Genomic DNA, 22,724 nt, shown 5'->3' with positions numbered 1-22,724 from the left:
GCGCTTTACGCATGGAGCTGTGAATAAAGCGTTCATAACCGGCGCATACGAAGGGAGCTCGTACTGTGAGAGAAAGGCACAGAACAAATGTCCACGTCGTATATTTTAATAGCCCACGTTTTATTTTCATTTGGACCAAATGAATTAGAAATATGACGTAAATTATTTAAATAAAAGTCAAAATCTGTCAAACATAATGTGAAAACGCCGAAGAATACATATTTATTTTAAATAGTTTTTGGGGGGTGGAAATCGACAATAAACCAAAATTACATCCGCAACCTCACACCCACAAAACCAACTGCAAGAAAACATGTGTTTGAGTCAAAGCATAATAGATAGTTTTTTTTTAATGTAGAGCCAATAATATCACACAACACACTCCACAACCTTTACCAGAGGCGCAAATGGCTCAAGAGGCCCTGCCACCACAAGACACCGCCATCCCTGCACCCGCGACCGGCCCATCTGGAAGAGTCACTCGGTAACCACGAGAGCACATCAGCGGAATTCATTACGTACCCCCGTCGACGCGACGAGCGCCCCATTTAATATTCCGGCTCTGACAGATGACGGCTAACCCTGTGGTCGTGTCCGCCGACGATAGGGCCCCGTGGATGTTTGCCTTCCCACCGCACCGCTCGGTTGTTGCGAGGGAAGAGGGAGATCATCTGGGGGCTTGGGTGGATGTCAAAAAGGGCATTAAAGGTCAAGAACAATTCTCGCAGGTTATGACATGCACTGATAAAATTACATCAACACCACGTATCGATCAAGACCAAGGTCGCCCGTGCGAATGTGTTACATATTCAAGACTGGCCCATGCAATGTAGAATAATTATGACCTTAAAATATTTAGGAAGGCCTCAAAAGGGGACCTTGCTTAATTCATTTGAATAATTCCTCTGTTGAGTATTTTGTGTTGCGAGACGAAGGCAGAGTATGTGATGAAAACTCATAAGTACAAATGTGGAATGAGATTTGTCAACTACCTACTTTCTGCACCGTCACACACTGGCCACCTTGCAGGTTAGGTGTCTAACGCACGTAACATCATTGAGCCAGGTTTCTGGCCATAGCATTCTCATTAAAATCGAATACAAAACAGTAGGAGGCTTTGTTGGTCGAGACTTTATTTATTGTTAGACCACATTTCGCAATCTGGCCATAACAACAACTGATGATGTTTCTCACGAGCCCTTTAAGCAGACCCTGAAAAACCTTCTGCCCGAGGGCAGCAACTGTGGCAGGCAAAGTTAAACAAACAAATTGGCGATCTCAATTCTCCTCCAGCTACCTCACAGGCGTGGAATTAGTGTTCAGGTGGCTGCCAGAATTTCCCAGATTTCTATCTTGAACCATTCTAAGCCACCTTAGCACCAGCATAAATCTCTAGCCCAATAAACAGCGGCCTTGTTATCCAGCGTATATTTTATTCTCACTTTACTGGCAGTGCCGTGTTGCTGGCTGCAGCAAAAAGAATAATGTGAAAGTCTGAAAATGTTGCAGCCCAATGGGAATAACTTATTGCAATTCAAATAAACCTTACGAGGGCATGTCCAACATTTCTGTATTACCAATCGCCCACATCTATGAACAGAACAGCTGTCTGATCTGCAGGTGCTCGAAAAAAATTGACGTGCATGATGATGATGATGACCTTTTCGTCCAGTAGGCTAAAGATTTAGCATGCAGCTGCGCACCTGCGCTGGGATATCTGCATTTCGCATGCTTCTTACAGGAGAATGACAAATGGGACATGGTACAAGAACGTGGCCCCACAAAAACCCCACACCTATTAGGCACCAGGCCTGGAAGACAAAGCTGGCAAATTAGGAAGGGGCCAGCCATTAAACCCAGCTGGGTGTCCATGTCCAACTTGTGTTATACATACAAAAATATATAACACATTCAATTTCAGTGCCGTAGTGGTGTTCGGTTGTACGTAGCACAGCCCTTTGTCAATCCATTGCGGTATGAAGGCCCCCCCCACCCACCCAAGCTGGTTGCAGGTCATGCGGGCTATTTGGCCACGTTTCACCACGCTGATCAATGGTGTTTGGTAAAGGCGGTGAGTACAGGTGGAGGAACGTAGAAGTGTGGGGCAACAATTGATTTCGCTGCACTTCCCATCTGCTGCCCGCAATGTAGCTCCGCAAGCATAAAAACACCTGGTGTGTGGGCCACTAATCCAGGTGCGTGGGCCACCAGTCCAGGCGCTATGCAGGCTCAATCGTACTTGCCTGCTAAGCTTCAGAGAACTGATGAAATCAGGTCCATTCCAAGTTCTTTTCTGATTGGTTTCAACGAAGTATGTTGTTATCCTGGTTCTATTGAATAATAGCTGTCAAAGAAGAGTGGTGAATAGTGCATAGTTGGAGCCTTAAAGTGTGAAAGACCCACCTTGCAGAGCTAAGAGGTGCCTGCAAGAGGCAGTACAACAAGTATGGTTTTTACAAACTATCGATGCAAATATTGAGAGCCATCCACTCGTATGTGTGGCTCGAAGCAAGCTATTCTGAATTCCTCTCACTTGTAAAAAATACCCAAAGAATTGGCCAGTTATCCCACGCAGTTTCCTTATGAAAACGTCTTAAAACGGATTCATTTGGGAATATATATATATCATTTTATAATCAAAGCAATAATTCATAGATAGACATTGGTCAATGCACCGCTGGATAAAAGCTTGTCCACGCTGTGTCGCAAATGGGATTTATTTGACCATACTTCCCCATACTGCTCAGTGAGAGTCGGTGAATGGGAGGCCCAAGGCCAGTTCAGATATATCGCTCGTCACTGATATTAGCAATGGCCGGGAATCCAACTCAGGTTGGCGGACTTATAATTTATTGCAATAATACAAGGGTAAATGTACACAAACCCATGCGCAACTCTGTCAGATGGACTCAAAGTGGACCTTCCCAACAACGGCACCTGTCTGGCAGCAGAGCTTTGTCAGCATCAACAACTGTGTGTGCCTGGAAGCTTTCCTGACAGTGACTTACCATTTGTAACTGGTACATTAAAAGGGAGAGAGAGAGAGAAAAAAAAATCTCGTTACCTGTAATCCTAGAAGAAAACTAAATCCACATTTCACTCTTCAGCCAATGCCGCTGGCCCCAACTGCCCCGCAACTGACCCTGGCTTCTGCGTTCATGTCCCACGTTAAGTATTTTGCCTGGTTTCTAGCCCTGTTCCTTTCAAAGCTGCATTTGTTAGCGTCAAGAGCCCCCTTGCTGAACACAGCCACAATTGCATGCCCGTGTCACGTTGCGCGAGGAGGAGTGAACGTGGAAATCAATTAATTGGGACATTGCACTTTTTTTCCCACTCTATTTTGAAATGCGCCGATTCAATGCATTTGAAGACAGCGGCTGAGAAATAAGTTGTGACGGTCGCCTCGTTTGAACAAAACCCTGGCAAATTTGCATGTTAAATATGGACGCGGCTACCAGCAACATCAGTTCTTCACCATGGTCGGCGTAGAATGACAAACACGTGGGACTCGAAGCCTCGGGCAACAGCCTGTGTCTGTGGTCAAAAGCGACAGATAACACACTGCAAAATCTCTGCTCAATTTGGACCGACATGTCAGCGTAGCCCTCGCTTCGAATGCTCTTACCCAAATGTAGCAGCGGCGAGCTACGGGGGGGGAAGGGGGGTGGTGGCAGATTTAATGACAATGGGTTGGAAAATTGAGTCGGCAAAATATGACTGCCACAACGCCTTTATGCAATTTATCAATTACTCCTCCACATCTGAGCGCACCAGCTGTCCTGGTGAGAATTCCGTCCATGGCTAAGTCTGCCCTTGGAAGTGGCTCAGAGGCTGGCATGATGCCTACCCAAACTGCTAGGGCATTAAAAAAAACTGCTGGTTAACAAACAACGCTGACACTGTTGGGTCAAGGTCTCATCGTCTGATCACGGAAGTGGGGAACTTTTTATTTTATTTCTGGCCAGGTGATTCAGCAGGCATCCAGTAAGTTTCCCTGAGTACTCACAGGGTTTCCTGGCTATTATCAGAACCCCCGGCTGTAATATTCCTCTAAGACCCAGCGGCTCATATGTTACACAACAAAAGCACCAGCTCTCCCACACAAAGGACAATATGAATAGCTACTGAAATAATTAATACCAGAAGCCGATTATGAGGCAGTTTCCAAAGAGAAAACTGGAGCACACACTCCAGCTTTGTGAGCGAAGTAGCTTCACAAAGATGACTGGTACTGGTGCGAAAGTGTGGCCGAGTTTTCCCTGGAACATGGGGCCATTGGTGCGCTGGGCCATTGGAACGTCACATCGATGATCTTTTTTTTTTCTGCCACCAATTGAGTTGTTGCTCCCTCTGGGTACAAAGCAGCGTGCGAAGAAATCGTCTCCGACACCGCCGGTCAGGGACTATGGTTCAAGTTTCGTCGAGCTAGGCCACAATCATCCAGGGATCCACATCGTCACAAATTGGAAATCAATGTAGCCCCTCCCTTTTCACTGGCACATCAGTGATAACCCCCTCGCCGTATGGAGTGGTCCTTCCTCTCGATATTCGCTGTGTCAAGCCAAGAACCAAAACCGTGAATACGTTCGCCTCACAAGACGTCTCGAAGTTTGACTCGCAGCCAAGCAAAGACCCAGGGCTAATCGCGCATTCACTGCGTGTGTGACATCACTCTGGCGCGCTGTGTGGACAGTCGCCGCATCGGCTTGCGCGCCTTTCGAACTCTCGCGCATTGTGCGCGACACCGGTGGCACGGCTCGGTTTCTGCGAATGGAAAAAACCGAGCGCCTCACCGAAGCCGCGCCAGCTTTGACATAGCCTCGATCGATGTTGATTGACTTGAAAGTAAATTAACACAACTCAAGCGCACACCTCCCATTATAGACCCGAATGTGCCAATTTTTTCCCTTTCCTCTCGGTAGCAAGGGGTTGAAGCCGACAGTAGTACAAATCCCCATTGCCCATCATCGACGGGACCCTTTGTTTGACTTGCGCGCGCGTCGCCAGCATCAACAAGGCTGACATGAGTAAATGAAGAGTTGAAATTGGGGGCAATCCCATCTTTGGTGAACCCGTTCTATTTGAGAATGATGAGGTGAATGTAAATGCCTCGCCGTTGAGGGTGGGCGAGCGGCATCGGTAGGGGCCTCGTCAAGGTATTTCACTCGCTCCCTTGGTGCGCCCTGGGAGAAGAGGCAGACTTAAGATATCTTCCGTTCATTATATTCCTTATTTATGGCAATAAGTTCACGAGGTCTACTCGGCACGAGAGGGCCTCAGGACAGAGTTCGTGCAGCTTTGCGATTCCTCTGTTGAAGGAGCTGAGACCGCAGCAGTTTACCGTGAGATCCGCAATTTTGGGTTGCAAAATTGCACAGTGGCTGGTCTTTGTCAATGCTAATAGTAATAGGGATTTGCAGCAACACTGCATCAACAGAGATACACATCGCACCGAGACCAAAAAGGGAAAAAGTGGGTAAACGAAAAAAAGGACCAGCGCGTTTAGGAGAAAACTGGACACAGAGAGCGTGGATCAAATCTAATTTTAGAATATTGGCTGAAAAGGCCATTCAAGTCCACCATTTCCCGGCCTGGCAACATCAACCACCCTCCCAAATCAGTCACCATGCGGACAAAATGCTTTAAAACCTGTGAAATCAGACATGTAAACCTTGCTAGGTCAAAATAAATCAGTAACACATACTAGCTCCACTAAAAAATACTTGTCGAGGGAACTCGTATAAGAAAATATAATCATTTACACCCCTTGGTAAATCTGCCTCTGGCTTAAAGCCTCACCATATTGTTTGGTCATGGAAGTTTGCTTAACCATATTTCATCATGCTGTTCCGTATCAATTGGTAAATGACTGGTTCAAATTTCACCCACGACTGACATCAGTACCTCCGACTGGCACGGTTTGCTGCGTACGGCGCGAAAAAGAAGTTACAACGTACACACATCGCAGTGGCCTGGAATAAAATTCAGGTGGCCGGGTTTATTGTGCAGTGCGCTAATCACTACTCCAACCCACTCCAACCCACTCATACATACATACATGCATATAAATATGTTGTGTCTATAATTGTGCAAGCATTCAACATTAACTTCACAGAACAGTTATATTTATTTGTAAGTGCTTAAATAAATTATGCAATTGCACGTAGGCACATGCACATATTTTCATAACAATAATTTGAATTTATGCGGCATCTACATACTAAAAGCATCGCAATAAGCGTAATGATATTTTTGCCAGAATATAATAAAAACTGTTGGACTTTGGGACAGCAGCAGCGGTATTCACTGCATACCAAACACTGAGATTTTTCTATCCAATTATCCAAACGAGCGACACTATTATGTGGGGCATTATATAATTACGCGTAACTTAATTAACATCTATAATTTGACCTACCACATGACTTACCCCAAAAATCTTGCACTGACCAATTTATTATTATTATTTTTTTACCCAGGCAAAAGAACATTGAGACAAATGCGTAGCCCATTTCATTTTGATGGAACATTCTCAACATGGCTATAATTTTGTAAGGACAAAACATTCCGCTCATTTTTTATTACATTTAACGTGATGGAACGGAGCTAAATATGGTGCGTGTCTTTCACGTACAGCGATTACAAAAAGCGTTACCTTTCCTCACATTGTTCGTGAACGTTATATAACATTATCCAGTTCGACTCAATAGGAAGCTTACTGCTTGTTATTTTGTATATATAAAAAAAAAAGTTTAAAACATGGACGGCAAATTTCGATTTAAATCTTTCGGGACTGCAGGAATTCATCTTCTTGGTTCTTTCGGTAAAGTCACGTAGAAGGGAAATAATAAAATAATAAAAATAAAACATAATAAAATAAAATTCTAACGACGTTTCGGCCACAACGCAAGCAGGTGAAGAACAGAGTTGTCGGAAAGACAGCGTCCAGCCCTGTTCTTCACCTGAGGACGGCTGCGTGCGTTGTGGCCGAAACGTCGTGAGAATTTTTTAAATTATGTTTTATTTTTATTATTTTATTATTTCCCTTCTACGTGACTTCACCGAAAGAACCAAGAAGATCTTCTTGGTTCTTTCGGTAAAGTCACGTAGAAGGGAAGCAATAAAGCAATAAATAAATAGATAGATAGAAAACTTTCTAACATTATATTATAATATAGTATTATTTTCTTATTATTTTTTTATTTTTATTAATTTATTATTTCCCTTCAACGTGACTCTATCGAAAGAACCAAGAAGATGAATCCCTGCAGTCACGAAAGCTTTAAATCGAAAAAAAACCAAGAAGATGACATGGACGGCATTCAAAGTGCCCATATCATTCACCCCACTGACAACGAAGGTGTAGCACAAGAGTGTGCCACCCCCCCCAAAGCACCCCCTCTTACAAAAAGTGCACCAAAATACACGACTGCGCATGACAGGCGTGAGGACGGCACGCGTTGTGCTCGTGCGTGTGCCGTCCTCGCGATCGTGTTCTCGTGCAATACGCATTGAGTGTGCCGTGACAGTAAAACAAAAAATTCCCACTATAACGCACTTACATTTCAGTGTTTTAATTGCAAAATAACCAATTAAATATTTGATGACGATTGCCAGCCCGAAGTTGATTTAGCAGAAACTAAATCTGGATGCAGAAAATTTCACCGGCTGAAGCCATCCCCACTTGATTGTGTGAAGAAGAAAAAAATCCCCATTTTCAATTGCACTGCCCCAGCCCACAGGCTAATCCACTCGCCTGGCCCAGGAGAAGAAATACAAATCGTTAGCTGCTCTCCGCGATTGGATGACAAGGGCATGGCCGTGCCTGCCCTTGGAGTACACCGAGCCATCACAAGGCCTCAGCGGCGAAAGGTGTTTGCACGATCGGATTGCCGCACACGATGAACCGTGGCAGAATTTTGGCAAAAAAACATTTTCGCAGAACCATCAACACAAAACGGCAAGGCAGTTTGCAGCAGCCACTGGAGGCGATACAGTTTGTTTCGTTTCGTTTCGTTTTTTTAATCGTTTCCAGAACAAATTATGAAATTTTGGATCGATTGCGTCAATTTTCTAAGGGTCATTTTTGACTGTGAAAACAAGATTAAAATAATACATCATGCGATGCCTTCGCAGCGTTATGGCACACTGACAACGAGAAACAACCAGGACAATTTAGCTTCGGTGAAGAAAACCAAGTTTCCTGGGAATAGGTCTGTTCCGCATCATTGCAAATTTCAAACCGAGCAGTGATGATCGTATAATTACTGTGCCTCTCCTTTAGGGCAACTTCTACAAATCTGTCCAGTTAACAGTTCCATTTTTCCTCGAATATAGAATCAAACACAGCTTATTATAACAGTTTTTTTCGAGGTGCTGTGCTATCTCTGTAGATTTATGTCGGTAATATCCCAGCATAGTTTTTTTGCTTAACTTAAAACAACAAATGCCAAACGTGCAACGCCAAAAGAGAGTCACAAAATATCCAAGCTGCAAGATTTTGAAAAATGACATTTATGCTGCTAAAAGGGGTTTGAAAATTGCCCCCAGATGTATCAAATATTTTCAGTTTCATGAAAATATCACGCCGTTTTAAATGCAATTATATTTCTCGGCCACACGTATCTCTCATCTCCATGCCGTGTGTATGAATTTCTTTGAACTCCTTCAAGAAGCTGCACCTCCAAATTGGGTTTTTTTTCTCTCTCTCTCTCTCTCTCCAGGATCATAAAAGGGCTTATCCAGAAAAGACTTAGTGAAATATATATCCGTGTAAAATATTAATTTTAATAACTAATGTAGTATAATTTTTGTAATTTATGATTAGGCATGTTACGATGCATTAGTTCATCAATTAAAAATGGCTTGTTACACGTGCATTGAACCACGCAAATTACAATCGATTATTTACAATGGATGCAAATCCCATGCAAAATAAATGATCTCTTGTTATTTCCCGGGTAGTGAAGACAAATGCCGTTATGTTTCGATGTAAAGCTTTCGTGACTGCAGGGATTCATCTTCTTGGTTCTTTCGGTAAAGTCACGTAGAAGGGAAATAATAAAATAATAAAAATAAAACATAATAAAATTTCGATTTAAAGCTTTCGTGACTGCAGGGATTCATCTTCTTGGTTCTTTCGGTAAAGTCACGTAGAAGGGAAGTAATAAAATAATAAAAATAAAACATAATAAAATAAAATAATTCTCACGACGTTTCGGCTACAACGCAAGCAGACGGCTGCTCACGACGTTTCGGCTACAACGCAAGCAGACGGCTGCTTGCGTTGTAGCCGAAACGTCGTGAGAATTATTTTATTTTATTATGTTTAATTTTTATTATTTTATTACTTCCCTTCTACGTGACTTTACCGAAATAACCAAGAAGATAAATGCCGTTATGTGAACGAAAAAACAAGAGTTGATGTAAACATTTGTCAGTTTAACACGTAGGAAGATTTCGCAACCAATATCATGCATTAGAGGTTTTTTTGGGTTAGATCGCGTAAATATATAAATGTGTCGTTAAAACCCGCCACCACCCGACACAGCCAACGACGTGACAACGCTTAGGAGTTGGCTGTGTCGGGTGGTGGCAGGTTTTAACGACACATTTATATCACAATGGGACCTCCTTTGCAAGTACCAAAATATGAGAAGAGGTTTTCCCCTTTTTTCTGGCAACAAAACAGGTGCTAACATGTTAAAAAACCAAACTGAAACCTATTATATTTTTACGCGATCTAACCCAGAAATAATCAGTTCTTGCATAGATTAGTGACCTGTAATTACAACCATTAATGTGTTTTATTATTAATAATCACAGAACCAAGCCAATAACATAATACGGGGTAGAATATTACCTCGTTATTGACAAACTTCCTACTCGCGATTTTAGCTCTCTGCGAATCGCATCTGGAAGTCTACACGACTGCATCGAGAGCGAGAGAGAGAGAACGTAAGTGGTGAGATAAAGTGATGAGATCACATGTATTTAATAGCTAATTTGTGCATTTCAATTTGCCATTCACAAGCATCTCCGGAAAGTAACCTTCGCGAATAACAAGGGAACAACTGCACGCATCGAGCAGCAGGTGTGGTCCTACAGATGGGCCATGAACGCGAGAGCGAGAGACAGAGAGGCCAAAGGCCACGCGAACATGCACGGGAACTCGGAGCCACATGGTTGGCAAGTGGGCCAAGCGGTGGTCCTGCTGAGCCTGGCACGGAGCCCGAGGGCTGACGCATGCCCCTGCCTTTCACTCATCCGTGTTGCTCGCAAGGGGAGGTGGCGCTCACCGTCCGATGGGCACGTGCATGCGACACGTGGCTGTACCGCTGTGGGGATGCGGGTGGGACGTGGGGCTCTAGATAATGAGAAGGGAGCCTCACTCCCTTGATGGTTCTGAACACCTGCCTCACACCTCGCGCATGAACACGTGTCGCGAAGTGCTGTCGAGCATCAAAAGGCTCACCGTGACTTTTGGAAAACTGAGTTTCATTTGTATTGCGCCTTGGGGTGGTGGGGATTGTATCGCCAGAAGCAATGGATATATTTTTTTGATTATATGATGGATAAGTGCCCTTCATATATGTGTTTTCACCTCCCATTTTCGAAGTGATGGTTTCAGTGTTAGGGCCTCTTAACAGCAGCAGCCCGGATTTCGGTGCATACCTGCAGTGGCCTAATGATGAAGTTAACCGATTTAATGAGCATTCGCCTACCCCCAATTAAAGCCACGGCACAGAGCAGGGGCCACGAGGTGACTCACAAATAAAAATCAGGATTCACCGGCAGCGCGGAAAAACGCAGAATTATTAAAAGGTCCTCCGCACCCCCGAATTGACATCATCGTCAAAAAACAAAAAAACGCCAATCCCTTGGCACAAGGTGCCACCTTGAGCGGAACGTGCATGCAGAACACACCGTACCAATTGAACACGCCTGCTTATACTATTAATGCGGTCGCCAATAGGTGACTGCACGTTCACAACTTCGCAAATACAGCTCGGCAGGGCTGTGTGTTGAGCGAGTCGGATGGGTTGACGAGTTGATGCACAACGAGGCCTAACCCCCCCGCCCCCCCCCTACTAAGTCTTTGCCATTGCTCAGGAGTCCCAAATCAGACTTTTCGTAAGCACCTTACACAATCACACCCCGGATTCTATGTGCATTGTATTGCACAAGATGATCCCTGTGAGGACGATACCAGCAATCTTCTTGGTTCTTTCGGTAAAATCACGTAGAAGGGAAATAATACAATTTAAATATAATAAATAATAAAATAATTCTCACGACGTTTCGGCCACAACGCAAGCAGCCGTCCTCAGGTGAAGAACAGGTCTGTCGAGAAGACAGAGTCTGAATGACACACCCCAGGCTTGGAGCGTCTATCTTCTCGACAGACCTCTTCTTCACCTGAGGACGGCTGCTTGCGTTGTGGCCGAAACGTCGTGAGAATTATTTTATTATGTTTTATTTTTATTATTTTATTACTTCCCTTCTACGTGACTTTACCGAAAGAACCGAGAAGATGAATCCCTGCAGTCACGAAAGCTTTAAATCGAAATAGGGACCAACAATTGAGCAGTCGACCTGCATCACACTATTGTGCGCAAACGACGGGGCCGAGTGGCACAACCCTACGCACAGCAGGCGAGAAATCGGTGCCGGATTGGGCGCGATGGGTCCAATTCGACATGGACTGTAACTAAAAAAACATCAGAGAGAAATTCATCGTAACAAAAGTGATTTTTCACATTGAAGCCCGCGCGATGCAAGAAGGGAGCGAGGAATGACGACGCTCCGTGGAAGCTGGCGTTTCCAGCGAAAGGGGCATCAGGCACACACCGCCAGTCTGACAGATGAGTTGCGACGCTGCAATCCCACCCATAGAATCGTCATCATCCTTTGCGTATCACAAATATCCCCCAAACAAAAAGCTGGCGAGTCAGTCGCTCTCCGATGGGTTTTTGGTGTCGCGCCGGGTATCGTTCGGCGTCTCGCTCCGCGTGCCCGGAGTGAAACGTGCCGAACGAGAGACGTAGCACAACTCTTAAAAGACATCAGAGCGCTGTACGGCACAACACCGTAAATCGTCCAATATCGATGCGTTTACCAGAGGGTGAGAGCACGCAAAGAACGTGAAGCAAGATCGCCACACAGTGGCAGGAGAGCGTAGCTCAGCCGCACAGCAACGAGCCATCGCGCAAGTGCTGAAGGGCGGTAGCACCGGTGCAAAGGCATACGCCGGCCGTCAGAATTCCCTTTTTAATTCAGAGAAGACAGAGTTTCTCTAATTCGGCCGAGACCCACCCACCGCTCACCGATAAACTACTGGTGCAATATAAAAAGGGGTTTGTGGCTGACGCCCCCGAAATGTGCAGCAGCAGCAGCAGCAGCGGCCACCGCCTCTCCCGCTTTGAATTTTCATTTCATTTGAAAAGCATCGATAAGCCTCAATTATTCAGCACGTTCCACACCTCCTGGTCGGAAAGGGTGTGGGGACGGTGGGAAAGGGGGTAACGATGCAACGCGGAGAGAGGAGTTCACGACACAATGTCGGACGACGCCAAGAAACACAAACGAGTGCAAATACAGCAGCAGAATTTCACTGAAAATCCACCGCGAATGCAAAAAATAAACCAGTCAAGACTAATATTTCCACGTTCATATTTAAAACATGTAAGGCTGGGAATTTCCCTTAAATAGATTAAACCTCTTGTCAAAGCTCATGGGATTCAATTGCCATGTTCCTTCATTACAGCAAATAAAAAGCATTAATAAAACTCTATTGGCGATTCCCGAGAAAACCCCTAGACAGACGTTTAAATAATTGAAACTCATGAGAGTATAACATGAAATGAATCTAATTTGTGAAATCTGGTAGATAAAAGTGCCAAATAGATTTCTTTGTGCCTTTAGAGAAATTAAAAGTTTTAATCACGTACTTTAGTTTAGTTTCTCCAGCACTCCACGTCTATGAAATTAAATTTGTGGAAAAAAGTCGATTTCTAACATACGACGTGCAAACGGACCAACTTGAGATTGAAAAATAACCTCTTTCATATAATTATAAATTAAAAAGTGTAATACACAGGCCTCTTATTCCAACAATTTTGTGGAATATTTGTTCCCTTTGTTGCGTATAATTCAGAGATGATTCCAACTTTAATTAAGTTATCGGAAAACACTACAAGGCACAACCTTCACACAAAAAAACATACAGAAGCCTTCGTGAGCATTTATCAATCCCAAGTAAAAGTGGGAATTTTTTTAACCAAAATACCCAAATAAGCTCAGAGGCTATATCCGACCATGTCCAACCCAGTGTTCGCCGAGCTGCATTGGCTTCCGAAACTGCCTGTCCCGCTTTGAATATACATTATAAGGTCGGACTCGTTACAGACAAAGTGCTTGCCACAAATGAACCACATCACCTTGCTGATGTCGTCAAGGAGCATAAACCACCATCACGTGAACTCCGGTCATCCTCAAAGCGGCTTTTGGCTAGCCATCGAACAAAGACGGTCACCGCATCACGAGCTTTCGGGTGCGCTTCTGCGGCCGTCTGGAATGCTCTTCCGATATTAGGAAGCTACTGGAGCTATGCACTTTTAAATCTAGATTGAAAATTAATTTCTTTATAACTGCTTTCTGTGTTTAGTTTGTGGTCCTTTGCCGCACTTCCGATTACTGTGCGAAATAAGTTCAACATACGTACAAGCTGTTATGTTTCTCAAGCAGTGCAATAGACGAGTCTTGACATTGTATCCGCGCTGTTAACGCACCCTGCAAACAAGAGCAGTGACGGCCACTCCAATTGATATTTAATTCTGATACAAATCACAACCTCTGATCGGGTTGTTTAAAAAGAAAAATTTACATAAATAAAATTCACCAAATAACACATGGGTGCGCATTCCAAATCTGTATAAATGTAAAGTGGGGGGGGGGGGGGGGAGAACAATTAGTGGGGATTTATCCATAATAAGGCCGAACCAAATGGAAGTTTCCATCTCTCCCGAGAGTTCAGTAAACTCACATGGCGAGAACAAAAGCACTGCCTTACTTACCCGGCTCTAGTCTAACCAATTCCACATTGATTAGAAACACCACTTGCCCCATGCATGGGGAAACAGCACTGGAAGTGCACTGTGGGGAACCATTTCTCCAAGCGAAGGGGCTCACCTGTTGACGGCACCTGCCCAGAGCATTGCGTTGAAGATGCGCGCTCGGGTGTGTGCGTGTTCTCTTCCGCTCCCCCCCCACTGCCGCCTTTTCATTGCTCCCCTCTCTCCGTCCCGCGGCGCAGGCAAGGGGCCGGAGGTTTTGCACGCAGGCCAGAAGCTCAACGACAACGAGTGGCACACCGTGCGCGTCTCCCGGCGCGGAAAAATGCTCAAACTGTCCGTCGACGAGGTTTCCAAAGAAGGTAATGGCAGCGCGCAGTACCAACCGCTCCATGCCAAAGCCGTGAATGTTACATTATGCATGCCCCTTACACGACACTTAAAGCATGACGAGATTAAATATTCACCGCACACTGCTGTGAGTAATGTTGAAAAGTAAAATGTGTCCGTGCGCACGCTAGAAGTTGACCATATGTAAAATCCTTTGCGCTCTTTTGTTGTTATAATTATTCGACAATCGGTCACTTTGGACACTTTGTGAGAAAGTGCACCACTTGCACGGCCACAATTCCGCAATCACGCCGAAACGACGTTGCAATGCGAGGGCGACTTAGCCACATGTCGAGAGGGGATGGAGGGTGGGGGGGAGCATCTGATCGGAATCTCCGCGTCATGCGCCGCGCCGCAGATGAGATGGCGGGCGACCACACCCGCCTCGAGTTCCACAACATCGAGACGGGCATCATGACGGAGCGGCGGTACACCTCGGTGGTGCCGTCCAACTTCATCGGCCACCTGCAGTCGCTGGTCTTCAACGGGCTGCCCTACCTGGACCTGTGCAAGAATGGCGACGTGGCGCTCTGCGAGATCAACGCGCGCTTCGGGCTGCGCACCATCATCGCGGACCCCGTTACCTTCCGCACGCGCAGCTCGTACCTGACGCTGGCGACGCTCCAGGCGTACGCGGCCATGCACCTCTTCTTCCAGTTTCAAGACGATGTCGCCCGACGGCCTCCTGCTCTACAACGGCGGCGACGGCACCGACTTCATCGCACTGGAGCTCGTGCAAGGGTGAGCCTAAACAGAAAGGACAACGGAAAAGAGGGGGGGGGGGGGAATGAAATCGAGAAAAGAAAAAAAGCAATCTCTTCGTGTATGGCTGTGGGCATTCGGAGACAGATGTTCAATGATCAGCAGCGGCAAGGACACGTTTACCAAAGTACATTTTCTTTCATTAGCCACATCTGTATCGGAATGCCGAGCCTGCGATCCCTGGGGTCCTGATACCAAATCTTGGCCCTGCAAGGAACAATTGAAACTCATTCCGCTCGCGTGGCTGTTCGACCCTGTTCAGCGGAACTGAAAATCTGATGGCCTCTGGCCCGTAGGCTGTGGACATTAGCCCACCGACCTTAAAGAAAAAAAAAGTCCCCGCTCCTAAATGCGTGGTATTGACGAGCGATTTCGTGGAGCTTTCTCCAGCAATAAAGTGGCATCCTGAGTACCGTGCAGCGCGAACAAAGCCTGTCCGATCCAGGGGAGGGCGCATGTAAGCAGTTGGGGGTCACGCGGCAAGACGGTTTGAGCGAGGGCAAACATTCGCTGCCAAAGCCTAGTGACATTTGAACGTTTCTATAGAGCCCACAAAAAAACGATCCCTGCTTTGCAGGCGTCGCTAATGACCCCTGCGGAAAGTGCTGTGAGCGACTATTATTACACATGGATTGTGGCATCGCAGGACATAGAGATGGCATTGATGGAAGAGGTCTTCATCCAGCAGTGGCTAGATAATGGTCGTAATGATGATGATGAACATGACAAAAGACACGAATGATCAATGGAATCCAATAATTTTACAATTTTGCTGCCAAATAAACAATATTATACAATTACATTATTAACGGGGAGGGCTAGAGAACAGAAAAAATAACGTGCATTATATTATAATAGGACTATTATAATAGGAATATTATAATATAATATGTGCATGCAACTACAATATAGAGCCACATGCATATATTTAAATGTGGGATGTATTGAGAAATCTACAGCCATTCGTCAATCCGCTACTGGATAAGCATCTCCCCACGTTCTGCCAGCTGTGGGAATTGATTGATGACACTTCACCATGCTGGTAGGTGCAGATTTAGACATCACTTGCCGTGATATTAGCCATGGCTAGGAATCGAACTAATGGTGCCGTGCGCCAACAGCTTTGCTATGCGAGCACAACCCCTACCTGAAAATGCTATAATTGAAGAAAACTCGAGACACACTTTTTTTAAAGTACCTTCGTAGCAATTGCAAGGTATACATAGAGAAGTCTAATTCAAGCATCGCCGTACTGTGATGCATTTCACATTGAAGGAGGAAGGAGTCGGTTGGGGTCTGGCATTGTCAATATTTTCACGAAGCTCGCAGGACTACGCTAGAGGGATGACCTCATCTGGCGCTTATGATTTACAATATAAAATATTTCTCAATGCCAACCTCCCCCCCCGCTCGCCCCCGTCTCTCGCTCAATGCCGTGGCATCCAGCGCTCCAGGGCATTTAAATCTTTCACACACTACGGCGCGAACTCGAGTGATTTCTCAGTCGATTGATGTTGCTTTACAGTCCATTAAATGGAAGTTATGCGTGCATTTACCGAGGCGGTCGCAATGTTGCGTGGCGAAGCGGCGGCGTTGTACCTCATCCACCGTGTCCCACTGTTGCACGTGGTCGCACAGAGTGAACCTTCCCGAAGCCATAAAAAGAAGTTTGATGACTTTTGGCACCGCTATATTCACAATTTACTCCCTTTCCCAAGAACGAAGATTCATGCAAGTGTAACTAAAAACAATTTACAGCCGTGTTGGGCATCCCGAATATTCAGCGAGTGAAAATTAATTTCACCCTTGTAAGAGAAAAAAAATACTGCGATTATACATCATCTAAATACTGTTCGTAAAATGTATTAATGGTATGTCACAAAACAACAGCGGATATAGTGTTAATAAAGAAGCTATAAATTAGCACCTTTATATCCACACCCATATTTATGTGGTTGCATTTATTTATTCAAAAGTTTTCAAGTTCTCCGTAAAGCTTTTATTAGTAGTATTATTATTATTATCATTAAATGTAGTGCAGCTTTTGGATTAAGAAAGGCGCACTTTGCTATTCTGGAATATTTATTGCCAATGCTTTATGTGTTTTTGACACCAAGGTACAATGGCCTCTTGTGCAGCTCCGACAAATAAGCAGACCATAGGGCGGTTTAAATTCTGCAACGAACACTGTGCTCACAAACTCATTCAAGTTTGGAGTGGGGGGAGAGGGGGGGAGAGAGGAAGAGAGTGGAGGAAGAGGCCTGCATCAGCGCATCTTTTACTTTGGATGTGAATGTCTTAGGACCTTTTTAAAATTCAGATCATTCAACCGTACCGGTTTAGTGCCTGGTATTTGCCACAGTTTGACGACAACATTTCGTTCGTGCTGCAGGCAAAGTAATCGTCAGCGTCTTCGTGGACAATACAGGTAACACTAACTTTAAAAAAAACACATCGGCGCAAGAGATATATGAAGTAGATATCTGACACACGGTAGCCGTTACTAATTTAAGGCCGAGTCTACCTAGGAGATGCCCTGACCTGGTTCATATTTTTTACGACCAATATTGGCTGTGAGCGGGAACAGAACTCAGACGGCTGGGTTCATAGCGCGGCGCATTAACCACTGCGCCACCGCTCCCCACGCATGTATTCCAACACCCCCCCGTAATGGCGTTTCGAAAGCCTTCATCCAGCAGTGGACTAACCGAAAACCACCGCAATTTTTCCCTCCACAGTTCGATTCACGTTATCCACGCGACCGTAACACGTGCTGCGTTTCCCGCGAGCACGCACGTGGCTCACAATGCGTGCTCGCCTCCCCTCGAACGCCCTCCATCGCTGCCCTGACCCCAGGCCGTGGCGTGCGCGTGCCCTGCCTTACAGGTACCTGCACTACGCCTTTGACCTAGGCAAGGGGCCCAGCGTGATCAAGGGCAAGTCGGAGGGGCAGCTCAACGACAACCAGTGGCACAGCGTGATCGTCATGCGCGACGCCAACAACCTGCACACGCTCAAGGTGGACAGGGACATGGCGACACAGAACGGCAACGAGGCACGCAACCTCGACCTCAAGGGTAAGGGTCCCGAGCTGCTCGTGCTGACCTCTGGAGCTGCTGCTGCAGCTGCTGCTGCTGCTGCAGCTGCAGCTGCTGCTGCTGCTCCAGCTTGCCGTACGTCGGTTCGTCCGTATGTCTGCGGTCACCGTGCGGTGCGAGAGGCAAGCTTGTGCCGGGAGTAGGGCGGCGATAGCAGCGGCGTGTGATCAGCATGCGATGCTCATGGGCCACAGGATAGCTTTGACCACCTCTGAGTTAATAAAAGAAAAACCACAGAGGGATATCACGGGTTATGAAGAATATCTCACAGTCACAAGAGGCGAGAGAACTACATTTAAATGCATCGTCTCGATTGCTGCATTAGTATGACGCTAATGACAAAAGCTGGTAACGTTTAAAGTCCCGGGAAGATTTACAGATTTTTCAAGCTGCATTACAAAAGGGATACATCTGGGCAAAAAAAACCAGGACAGGTGACGAATCCTAGTGATAGAAAGCGTCAACGGGCACGTACCGGCTGTGAGAAACAATGGTAAGCAGTGACTACGTCTGCCCGTGCAAGCAGTGCATGTAAATGAATGTTCAATTCGTTTTAGTCAACTCGGTTCACGTGACCACTTAATTGCCACACCGACACAGGGCCCTCTTGGCCTGTACGAACTCACGCTGGGTTACAATTGATCAGAAGCCGATGCATAACTCTGCTTTCTCCACTGCTCAGTGGTCAGACTATAATCGAACCGTGTTCCCAAGTGTTAAGTAACCTTACCTGGCGGCACACTCAAACTCGCTTGTTAGATGCCGATCGCCACCTGCACAATCAGACATTCTGCCATTTGTGGAAATGCAGTCCTATGTTGTAACAAAGATTATATTTTAATTCTGCCTGCACCCCCCAAATAATAATCTAACTTACGATGACTTCCACCGGCACAATCATTCATTATTCGTGACAATTCGGTCCATTGCAGCATATAATATAGAATAATTTATATAATTATCTGGTGATGATGGTGCTGCCACTGCATTGGCACAATTTAAAACAACAATGTGAACGCACTCGTCAAAATCACTGTGGCCTTCAAAAAAACACAACAGGCATCGTTTCGGGCAATAACCCTTCTTCACAGCACACATAGAGAGGCCACAGAAGTGTGCTCGCTTGAACTTGTTCGAGTGCGGTGACTCACGCCTTGCACGAATGTAAATGAAGGCAAGCTTTGTGAAACTTGTAACACGTAAACATGCTGTTACAATGCACTTCAGTCATTCCACGGGGTAAGAGAACAAAATGTAACAGGCACTTAACATTTGTATTCTATTAACCTAGAGGTATGCACGGTATGTGCATTTGTATCCTGGGGCGCGTGTGTGTGTGTGTATTATTGCTCTTGCCGTGCACACAATGCAATCACAACTGTTATTCGCATGCTGAGAGCTGTGGTAGAGTGATTAAAGACAACCCATAAATGTACACGCACAGCCCTTTTGTCAATCCCCCAACTGGATGCGAGTCTCCGCATGCCATGCCGTGCAGGTTTTAAGGAGGTTACTTGACCATACTTCACCACGCTGGTCAGCGCGGGTTGGTGGAGGCCGGGAAGGCAAACGTGGGAGCACTGAAGCGCAGTGCAACATTGGATGTTTCAGCAATGCCCTCTGACGCTCAACGCGTAACCTCGATGGAGAATGTAACAACCTGGACATGCACGATGCTTGCCACTAGAAGCCCTGTCCCGGCTCAATCCTGCTCAGAGCTCCCGATCTCTGATGAGATCTGGGCACATTCCGGGTGATTTGTGTCAACAGGCCACCCCACGAATGGTTATTAAAACCCACAAACCAGTTGACAGCCGGATTATTGCAATCGCCAACCGCCACCAGCAGGTGGAGACAAACTCTTGTCGAGACTTGAAAGACCCAAGAGCATCAAGAATTTGACCAATGATTTTTTTAAAGGATATTTACAAGCAATGGTAGAGCAGCCGTCCCATATCCATGACATCAAAATAACACCAATTATTTTATTTTGGGATATTTACAAGCAATGGTAGAGCAGCCTTGACAATATCCATGCCATCGCTTAGCAGTAAAGCAGCTGCTTCATTTGAAACACGAATAAAACTGCAGTCTCTCTATAGCAGGGGTCCCCAACCCCCGGGCCGTGGACCGATACCGGTATAGGTGGTGCCAGGCCCTGGATCGCCAGGAGCAGGCGGTAACATCTGACAGCGTTGCCCCTGTCCCACGTGCAGTCGCATTAATTGGCTGAAAACAACTCAATGTATAGAGGACCACAGAGCTTGGGCAAGTGTTGTCCCGGGACTCATCACCTGGCTGCTGTCCCACGTGTGATGGTGAGATGCAATTTGCATGAACGGCGCAAAATAAAACGAACAACAAACATTGTGCAGCTATCCTTAATGAATGTAATAATTATGTTTATTTCCCCAAGAATGCATCGGTGAGTCTCAGGGCTCGTGTTCAAGCAGGAGAGTCAGACATCGGGGTGTTCGGCAACATCCATTCATGGCTTGTTTGACGTGGGGGAGGAAAAACGGAGAACCTGAGGTCAACCCAAGCATTTGAGGGGACAACATTCAAAGCTTCTCACAGATTCATCAAATCTGTGGCTTTCTGGTTGTACCGCGCATTGATTGGCATGACGTCCGACGTTTTACTCCAAGTGCTGACGGCTTCTTCAGTCATCATCACGATCCATGGGCTGATGGCCCGTATTCGGTGTCCACTGTACGTTTCGTCATTTGTTGCCACTTTCCTCTGCCTCGTGCCAATCTGCTCAAGGTAGTGCCAGGTCTTGTTGGCACCGATCTCTTACGTCGTCGTCGTCAAAGCCGTTCTCTGCTAGGTCTTCTTCTCTGTCTGGTTCCTTCCCGAAAAAACGCACTTTTAATTTCCTGTTGTTGTCAGTGCCGGACTAAGCTAGTGCGGGGCCTGTAGCATGTGTTATGAAGGGGCCCTAAATAAAAATAAAAACACGTAAATATTAAAACACACATTTTTTACTTGCACAGTAAAGTTATTGTATTTTTTCATTTGTTATACAGCCAGATAATACGACATATCGCTCACCTTAAACACCCATTCGTTCAAAAAAGTTTAAGGCAGTATAGTACTATAGTAATAGAGCAAGTGCAGAATCACTGAACCTGAATTGATAGCTTGAATGCGTTTAGCGCGGGGCCCTTGAAAGTGCGGGGCCCATAGCATACGTAGCTACTTTTGCTACGAGGCTAATGCGGCACTGGTTGTTGTCCATCCTACACATGTGTGTTCAACTAGTGCCGGTTTCGTTCTCACACAGTTGTTTTTGTTCCGATTTGCATTTGCTTTGCGTTCATCATTTGGTGACCCAAGTCAGCGTTACAAATGAGACTCTCCTGCTCGCTTTTGGGTTTTCGCCTGGGTAGACAAAATAAACTTGGCACTTCTTCAGGACGGAGACGTCAGGCCGGGGACAACCCGAAAACACATCGAGGAGCCACTCGGCACAACCGCAACGCCACCTTTGCAGCGGTATTAATCCAAGTGTGTGCTACCATCTCAAAGCAACCTCGCAGCTAAAATCTATAATCCTCCAACTGCTAACCAGACACTTACATTACAACACAACAGCACCACCCCAACACTTGATACAGTAAATTTTAGCTGTGACGGTCCCACCTGATGACGGAGACTTGTGTTGCCTCCGAAACGTCATGATTTATTCTTTTATTTCTATTATTATTTCTATTATTTTTACCTACGTGACTTTACCGAAAAAACCTAAGAGTACCACCCCACCAGATGGGACTATTCTGACATCGAGCACCGGTATGAGTCTAAGAAACAAGTGGCCTACAGGTGCGATAGACCTTCTTGCCTGTTCTGTGCCGTCGCATGTGACAGGTGATCTGTTCGTGGGCGGGCTGCCCCGCGAACACTACTCGGGCCTCCACAAGCTCGTGGTGTCACGGGACGGCTTCCAGGGCTGCCTGGCCTCCGTCGACCTCAACGGCCGCCTGCCCGACCTGCTGGACGACGCCCTGCGCCGCTCGGGGCAAATCGAGCGCGGATGTGAAGGTGCCAGACACGCGCGCACGCACAAAACAAAAACAGCGACAAAGATAGCCTGTCACGGACTGCTGGGGAAAGTGCTGTTAGCGAGTAGCGCCCATGAAGGCCGGGATGGCACACCAGGGGCCGGGTGGCCAGCAGCACGCCCGACCACCTTTGTCTCCCGAGTGGCGACATTTACACACCACACCAGGTCCTCATTTAAGGCTGAGTCGAGGCCCAGGACGGGTTCAAATGATCGTCACTGGTGTTGGCCGTGAGTGGGATTCGAACTCGGGTCGTCGGGTTCGTGGCGCAGCACGCTAACCGCTCCCCTACTGCACCCGCGTGCACGTGCCCATAATATTGAGGTGTAAATGACCCA

General features: G+C 46.2%; 1 protein-coding gene across 1 annotated transcript in view; it reads left to right on the top strand.

Moving 5' to 3' along the window:
• Positions 1-22,724, top strand: part of LOC133342373 (neurexin-1-like) — a 392,466-nt gene that overhangs the window by 270,448 nt on the left and 99,294 nt on the right. The window contains 5 exon segments of the mRNA XM_061551493.1: positions 14,315-14,434; positions 14,821-15,119; positions 15,121-15,203; positions 18,111-18,301; positions 22,193-22,366. Coding sequence (XP_061407477.1) covers positions 14,315-14,434; positions 14,821-15,119; positions 15,121-15,203; positions 18,111-18,301; positions 22,193-22,366 — 867 coding nt within the window.

The sequence above is a fragment of the Lethenteron reissneri genome, chromosome 14 (genome assembly GCF_015708825.2).
Source record: "Lethenteron reissneri isolate LAM-NWPU_2019-01 chromosome 14, ASM1570882v1, whole genome shotgun sequence".
Classification (NCBI taxonomy): domain Eukaryota; kingdom Metazoa; phylum Chordata; class Hyperoartia; order Petromyzontiformes; family Petromyzontidae; genus Lethenteron; species Lethenteron reissneri.
This window is presented reverse-complemented; position numbering and strand designations above follow the sequence as displayed.